This window comes from Pipistrellus kuhlii, unplaced genomic scaffold (genome assembly GCF_014108245.1).
Source record: "Pipistrellus kuhlii isolate mPipKuh1 unplaced genomic scaffold, mPipKuh1.p scaffold_m20_p_3, whole genome shotgun sequence".
NCBI lineage: Eukaryota > Metazoa > Chordata > Mammalia > Chiroptera > Vespertilionidae > Pipistrellus > Pipistrellus kuhlii.
In genome coordinates this window covers 167,589,495-167,596,983 of record NW_023425529.1, presented here as the reverse complement: position 1 = coordinate 167,596,983, position 7,489 = coordinate 167,589,495, and the positions used below count along the sequence as shown (strand labels likewise).

General features: G+C 51.7%; 1 protein-coding gene across 9 annotated transcripts in view; it reads right to left on the bottom strand.

Annotated features, from left to right (window-relative positions):
* Nucleotides 1-2,504: 2,504 nt before the first annotated feature.
* The window catches only part of FGFR1 (fibroblast growth factor receptor 1), a 48,110-nt gene continuing 43,125 nt past the window's right edge, over nucleotides 2,505-7,489 (bottom strand). For 8 of the 9 annotated variants that reach the window (XM_036455215.2, XM_036455217.2, XM_036455216.2 and 5 more), the window contains 9 exons: nucleotides 7,207-7,352; nucleotides 6,889-7,010; nucleotides 6,340-6,450; nucleotides 5,637-5,827; nucleotides 4,763-4,885; nucleotides 4,467-4,537; nucleotides 3,993-4,130; nucleotides 3,691-3,796; nucleotides 2,505-3,587 (listed from right to left, as the gene is read on the bottom strand). In XM_036455215.2, coding sequence (XP_036311108.1) covers nucleotides 3,411-3,587; nucleotides 3,691-3,796; nucleotides 3,993-4,130; nucleotides 4,467-4,537; nucleotides 4,763-4,885; nucleotides 5,637-5,827; nucleotides 6,340-6,450; nucleotides 6,889-7,010; nucleotides 7,207-7,352 — 1,185 coding nt within the window. In that variant the 3' untranslated portion in view covers nucleotides 2,505-3,410. Of the gene's footprint in view, nucleotides 3,588-3,690; nucleotides 3,797-3,988; nucleotides 4,131-4,466; nucleotides 4,538-4,762; nucleotides 4,886-5,636; nucleotides 5,828-6,339; nucleotides 6,451-6,888; nucleotides 7,011-7,206; nucleotides 7,353-7,489 lie in introns of those variants that run through there. The other variant, XM_036455223.2, reaches the window with a different exon arrangement.

Sequence of the window (7,489 nt, the reverse complement as noted above, 5' to 3'; positions counted from 1 at the left end):
TTGGTTCCATGATTGTTAGACCTAGCCCCATGCTGAGATGGAGTTAGTGGTGTTTAGAGAAATGATTAACTGGAGGGGGAGGAGGGCTGGTTTGTAACACTTACAAATTCCAGTGATGTAAATACTCCCACAAGGCTGATTTCAAGCTACCAACAGGTCACTGAACACCAGTTGGGACAAGATATACACAATTGACTCAAGAACCAGTCCCAGCACACTACTTACTAACTGTAGTGCCTACCGGAGCAACAAGAAACAAACTACTAGACGTCATGCTCACTAAATGCATCACTTTTGTGCACCAGAAGCATAAATGGTTCTAAATTCTGTTACTTGCCGAAAGCTGAGTCTTCCTGAACACTTGGGTTCTTGCTGACCTTCCCTTTCCCTGGCTCTCAACTTAGGGAGTGGAAAGCTGTGCCAGGTTGCTCCAAAACTCTCTTCCTGGTTCTCTACTCTTCCCTGCAGATGCATATACCTCAGTGTACCAGCTGCTACTAAACCCACTGAGTATAATTTTAGGAAATTTCTGAAACCCAATCTGAGTGATTATAGACATGGCCTGCATCTTAGACATTGAGAATTCTGTTCCAGGTAGATATCGGTGGCACTTGACATCCACAGACCTGCTCTTGTGCTGTCTAACTCTATACTTCGATTGTTACAGGTCATATTGGTGATATCCAATAAATGCTCAATAGTGCTAAAATCTAGGTTAAAGACCGCCCAGTCACCACGAATACACACCCTACTGGAACTTCAAAACAGGCTGGCATATTACCTAATTGGACTGAGATAATGGCCTGTTGGCTCCTCCCAGTGGCCACTGATACACAGCGACTTCATTGTCATTGAGATACATTTGTTTCATGAGGTTCCATCTTACTTACCTGAGATCAATTACATTACATTACATTACATTAGCGATACCAAGGGACTGATCCTCAGTCTATGGCAATCAGAAAAGGCAGAAAGGCAGCATTGATTAATATTGTGGTAATCCCAGGCCCTAATCTTTTAGCTCTCGGGAAACCAGACAAGTTCAGTGCCTCGACAGCACGCTGCCGTCATTAGATAAACTGGATTCCTTTTCTCAGGAGACCCAATCTGGTCATCTAAGTAAAACGGTCATTTCATTTTCTCTCAGGTCAATTTCACTATCTTTTATTAGACAGCCAGCTCAGTCTCTGGGGAAATCCAGGGGTGATTTGAGTAGCAACAACAAAGACATCACTTAGAATAGTGCCTTATATATTTTCCTAGCACCTCTCCCGAAGGGATATAAAGCCGTTCATAGTTCATCCATTCTCACAACATTGCTTCGAGGGCCAAGGCAGAAATGATCATCACTGTTTTACAAGGAAAGATACCACTGTAAGGTCTGAAAGCAAATGTTTTTAAGAGCTAAAATTAATTTCCTGGCTCTGTTCACCAAATTATGCCTTCATTAAACATAAACACAAACTGTAAGAGATTGACAGTTGCATATTTACAAAGACACAAGGAAAGAACTCATTTACAATAGTAGCCAACACTGTAGCTGCCAAAAAAATCCCAGCTAGCTCAGAAAGGAAACATAAAGCAGCAATCCCATTTTCCCTACAGAAATGAAAGCATAGTGAACTTTCTTGTATTCAGCCGTAATCCGGCAAAAAAAAAAAAAAAAAAAAAGCAAGCTTCCGGTCTAGAGGCTGCACAGGCAGGTTAAGCACTGAGTTCTGAAGAGCCAGGACACGCTTGGTGAGTGCAGTGACCACCAGCAGGTGGCAGAGGAAGTGAATTTCCAAGCCGCCTCAAACATGTACAGCATTTTTTTCCCTTTGCTGAGGGAGGGGATGGGGTTTGTACAGGAAGGACCTATAGGAAGCCAAGATCTGTGATAGTCCCAACTTGCATGCAGTTTGATCACTTGGGTACTGGTGTGGGGGAGGATCACGAACACAGAGCAGGCTGGAAAACATGAAGCGAGGGACCTTAATGTAGACCTCGTCCTGGGTGACAAGCTTCCCCTTCCACAGCAGCACAGACAAAACCACACTCACACAGAGGGCGTAGATGCAAATCTGGGTTCGGGTTTCAGCACACCCCCGCCGGAATAATCCTTAGCTTGCCTCCACCTCTTCAGTTCTACTCCTTGGCTATTCCGAGAGAGGCCCCCGGCTCCCTCTCTGACCATCTGACCCACCCGAACCCACCAGCTTCCCCTGAGGAAACAATTTGTGGTTGAGGGCTGCAGGGAGGAGGGCTCCTGGCTTTGGCCCAGCACCCTTGGTGCACTGACAGGAGGTCCCTGCTCACTACACAGATGTCTTCTTTTCCTGCCTTTCCAAAAGCAGCCAAGGGGTGGGAGTTTTGTCCGGAGGTGTCAGCCCAGGACCTAAAAGGAAGAGGTTAGGAGGACATGGCAGGGAATGTGCAGGGCCCTCTGAACAGACCCAGGCCCATGGCCCATCATTTTTTGCTCCTTTTCGGTTGCCATTCTCTCCCTCGTCACACAGCCCATATAAAAATGAAGCAGCAGCAATTTTTATTATTTGAAGGACCTAAACTGAAAATAGGTTTAGAACATAATTTAAAAAAATAAAACAGCAAAAGTAGCAAAAAATATATGACCTTTTTAAAAACATTTTCCTTTTTTTTTTTTTTCTTCTTTTTCCCCCCCCTCTGTTTTTTAATATATAGCAACTGATGTCTCCCAGCCACCAGGAGCATCTTACCCAATGGGTAAATCTCTGGTAATGACCCTTTTAAAAAGACATGTAAATATATACTCAGATTTATACACTTTGTGTTTTCTTCATAGCTATGTACAAAGCCCCCCGTCGGGGCTGGGCCCCAGGGCCATGACACTGCTCCCAGCCTTCGCCTCCCTGCCTTCTGGTACCAAGTATTTGGTCAGCAAAGCAAATTAGCATCAGAATTAATCAGCCAATGGCACCATCTCTCTGGAGCCTTCAACCAAGGCCCGAAGCAGAGACTTTCCCCTATACTGTAGCCTTGAGGACGAGGCACCCGCTACCAGAACACAAGGGCTTATGGGTGACGGTGAAGCAGACAAAACTAACACAAGAAAGCTCAGTCAGCTCTCGCTAGCATGCCTGCTCAGCACGCTTACCTCCCACTCCCACCCCTCCGGGCAGTGCCAGGGGGCGGGGAGGGGTCTTGGTCCACCACTGGGAAGGGAACAGAGTGGCCATCAGCAAGTACCAGCCTCTCTGCTCCTCTCTCTCATAAGCAAGTTGAGAGGAGGAGGAGGAAGAGAGGAGAACTCAGTGGGGTGAAGGCCTCAGGTAGGCAGCTGGCTCCCGCCGGCAGGGAAGGGGCAAAGGGGAGGCAGTGAGTCCTGTGGGGAGTGACAGGTGAGTTACAGCTGATGATGGAGTTTGGGGAGGGCAGTGCTGGGGTGCTGGTCAGCGTCGTTTGAGTCCGCCATTGGCAAGCTGGGCTGGGTGTCGGGGCAGACAGGGCTCCTCAGGCAACGGCTCGTGAGAGAAGACAGAATCCTCCCCCGAGGAGCAGGTAGAGCTTCGGGTGTCGGGAAAGCTGGGAGAGTATTGGTCCAGGGGCATTGACAGGTCCAGATACTCCTGCGATGGGAGAAACAGAAGAACAAAGGATCAGCACGCTCCTCCCTGCAGCAGTCTTCATTCACAGAGACGCACCTAAGCGGTGACGACGGGACAGCCTCACCTGGTTGGAGGTCAAGGCCACAATGCGATCCAGGTCTTCTACCAGCTGCTTGAAGGTAGGTCTCTGAGAGGGTACTGCGTGCCAACAATCCCGCATCATCATGTACCTGTGGCAGGATTGTGAGGTCAGGGGAGGAAACGCGTACGTGGAGAGATTAAGTAGCTCACGGAGGAGGGACTGTTGGGAGGGGTGACCAGGAGCGGCTGTTTTCTCTATCTAAACATCCCTTCCTTCCTCTTCCCAGCAAACCCGTTCGGCCTCCAGGGCCTAACTCAGGACCTTGGGCATCCTCTCATGCTTACAGCTCGTTGGTGCAGTTGCTGGGCTTGTCCATCCGATGACCCTCCTTCAACAGCTTGAAAAGCTCCTCCACAGGCACACCGGGATATGGGGATCCTCCCAGAGTGAAGATTTCCCACAGGAGCACCCCAAAAGACCACCTGTGGATGAGCACAGAGCCCATGGGTGTTGTGGACCCAGGGCCGGGCCAACCTAGAATCCTTTCCATCTCTCCTTCACCAGCATGTCACATACTCATCCTGAACCTACCCTCCCCAATGAAAACCCTTAATTCCCAGGAGAATACTGAGAGAGCGGAAGACAGATGGGCCTTTCCACCTCCGGGAACAAAGTAAATGGTTATATACAACACATTGCTTTGTTTTCTCCTCAAAATAGAAGGAGACCCTCTTCAATTCAGAGAGGAGGACAGGACCCTATTGTACCAGACATTTTCTATCCCGAGTATCCATGGCAATGGCCCTTGTCAGACTCACACATCACTCTGGTGGGTGTAGATCCGGTCAAACAAAGCCTCGGGTGCCATCCACTTCACAGGCAGTCGGCCCTGCAAATAGCATGGGGAAGTTGGAGTAGCCCAGGGCAGAGCAATGAGGGAATAGGAAGAGGGGAGGCGGGGCATGTGAGGGACTGGACGTGGGAAGGGATGCACACATTCAGCTCATCCCACCACAGCTTCTCAGGCAAAGCCACCTGCACTGAGCTACAGCAGAGAAGCGTCTGTGGGAGGAAGCCTAGCACAGCACAGTCTCAGGGCAGACAGAGGACTTACATTGGTGGTCTTTTTATAGTAGTCGATGTGGTGAATGTCCCGAGCGAGACCGAAGTCCGCGATCTTCATCACATTGTCCTCTGTCACCAGGACATTCCTGGCGGCCAGGTCTCGGTGTATGCACTGTGGAGACAGGAGGGTAAGCCGTGGGAGGAAGGGATGGGAGACAGGAGGATGGGATGCAGGTGAGGCCATGAAACTGTAGACATGTATCGGCATCCAGCTATCCGAGTCATGCTGCACTCCGGCACTCACTCTGCAGCTCTCTCCTGCCACAATGCTCGCCTCCTAAACATTCCGGTTCCCTGCTAGGCGGTCCCTCTTCTCCACTTCAGACTCAGCCACTCAAACACCTCCAGCTCCAGGCCTCTCCATCACTTCAGCAACCCCCCACCCCCACCCCAATCTTTGCCTCCTCTCCTGGTCCTTCCAACTCTTAGCTTTGGATCTGTACCCAGAGAGGCTGAACCTTTATGCTTCTGTCCCGTCTACACAGAGTGTGCTCACCAGCCCTATCTCCCCAGGCCCAACATAACTGCACTGGGCTAGGGCCTGAAGCCAGCATGTACTGAGCACCCACAGCTGTCCTCAACACTCTCACTCTTCGTAGTCCTCCCATAACCGTTACTTTATATTTGAAGAAACAGAAATAGAAAATGTTAAGGCTGCTCAGAAAGTGGCAGTGCACAGAGCTGAACCTAGCCCCAGCCACACAGGTTACACCGGCTCTCCTGACTTTGGTGCCCCTGAGGGCCTAAGTCAACACACGGAGTCAGTGCTCACTGACCATTCCACCAAGGACGGAAAGCCATAAGCTGGACATCTGTTCCCACCCCGACATCACCCAGGGGCGGCTAGCCGACAGGTGCCATACCTTCTTGGAGGCGAGATACTCCATGCCTCGGGCCACCTGGTAGGCACAAGAGACCAGGTCCTTGGAGGAGAGCTGCTCCTCGGGGTTGTGGCTGGGGTTGTAGCAGTATTCCAGCCCGGGAGGCCTCCGGGCCTGCAGGTACTCCCGGAGGTTGCCCTTGGAGGCATACTCCACGATGACGTACAAAGGACCTGGGGGCGGGCGGGATGTGTGGATGGAGAGGCCATCAGGCCAGTACGCAGGTTTCGCTTCACCTGGAGAAAACCCCACACCCAATGGCACACCCTGCCTAAGTTCCCCTTTAGGGAGCCAGGGAAATTCTTTCCACTGCTCAGAGAGAGAGAGAGAGAGAGAGAAAGAGAGAGAGAGAAAGGAGAGAGAGTCCAGCACAGTCCAGAAATTTACCGAGCAAAACTGGGGTTCATAGCCCTAATCTAGACCACTATTACTACTCACCTGTTCCTATCCACACAGCATCTATGAATCTAGGTACCCGTATTCTCAAATATAAATGGGCATCCGCTCAGACCCATACATTCCAACTACTGCTAACCCTGCCTCTCTCCTTATGCCGCTTCCCTAACATGGCTAAGAGCTCAGTGTCTCCTCCCTGGCAGACACTGTATGGGAGCAGCAGGCCCAGGTTCCCATCGGAGGCCCTCCCCCGGAGCGGGTGGGAGTGCTGGCCTGGCTCAGTGCCTACCATCCTGCGTGCAGGCCCCCAGCAGGTTGATGATGTTCTTGTGCTTCCCGATCATCTTCATCATCTCCATTTCCGAGATCAGGTCAGACAGGTCTTTCTCTGTTGCATCCGCTTTGCACACAAACCAGAGAAGGGGAGGAGACTCATTTACTTTGGGAGGGAGGGCGACGGGAGAAAAGCTAGGGGACGGGGGATGCGGTGAGGTGCATGCCTGAGGAATCCCTTTTCTCCTCGAGTGGCTTCCCTCCTCCCTTTCCCTTCCCTCTCATGACAGCCATGGTGGAAATACGTAGTGCTGAGAGGGGCAGAGGATACGGTAGGGACAGTTAGCTAGCAATGGAATTTAGAATAAACACCTGACCACAACCCGGGCTAGCCCCAGGTCCTGGCAATCTCAGGGCGGGCAGAGCACTCCCCTCCACTCCCAGGCCACCCCACGCAGGTGTGGGTGAGGAAAAGAGCACCAGAGGGTGTTCCACATGGCCCAAGGCCCACAGTTCGCTTGGCAAGGGAAGGGGCCGTTTTTACCAGGGCGGAAGCATCACTTACACTTCAACATCTTCACAGCCACTTTGGTCACACGGTTGGGTTTGTCCTTGTCTAGGCCGATGGCCTCTGCCAACACCACCTGCCCGAAGCAGCCCTCTCCCAGAGGTTTGCCTAGAACCAGCCTATGGGGGGAAACAATGGATGGTGTAAGATGGGGCTGAGGAAGTTCAAATCCGAGGACACCCCATCGCTGCTACTCCGTATTTCACCCGGCTGGATGGAAATTGCTTCTGGATACACCTGGTGCGCCTTCACTCCCAAGAAGGCCTCTGTACGTACAACTCCCACCGTCAGAATTACAAGCAGGGAGAGAATTACCTGTCCCGAGGCAGCTCCCAGCGAGGGTCTTCGGGGAGCTCATATTCAGAGACCCCGGCCAGCATGGGGGTTCCGCTGGAGGAGAGGCGGGAGGGCCGCACGAGCAGAACCCCGGAGTTCATGGATGCGCTGGAGTCGGCCGACACCTACAGGGAAGCGTTAGGTCACCCTTCTAGCAGATTCTTCCAGCTGCTAGTCAGGGCTTTTCACCAGTGGCAGAGGGATAAGCTGCTACCTGATGTCCCTTCCCAGGCAGAGTGGCAGAAAGACCACAGAGGTCGGA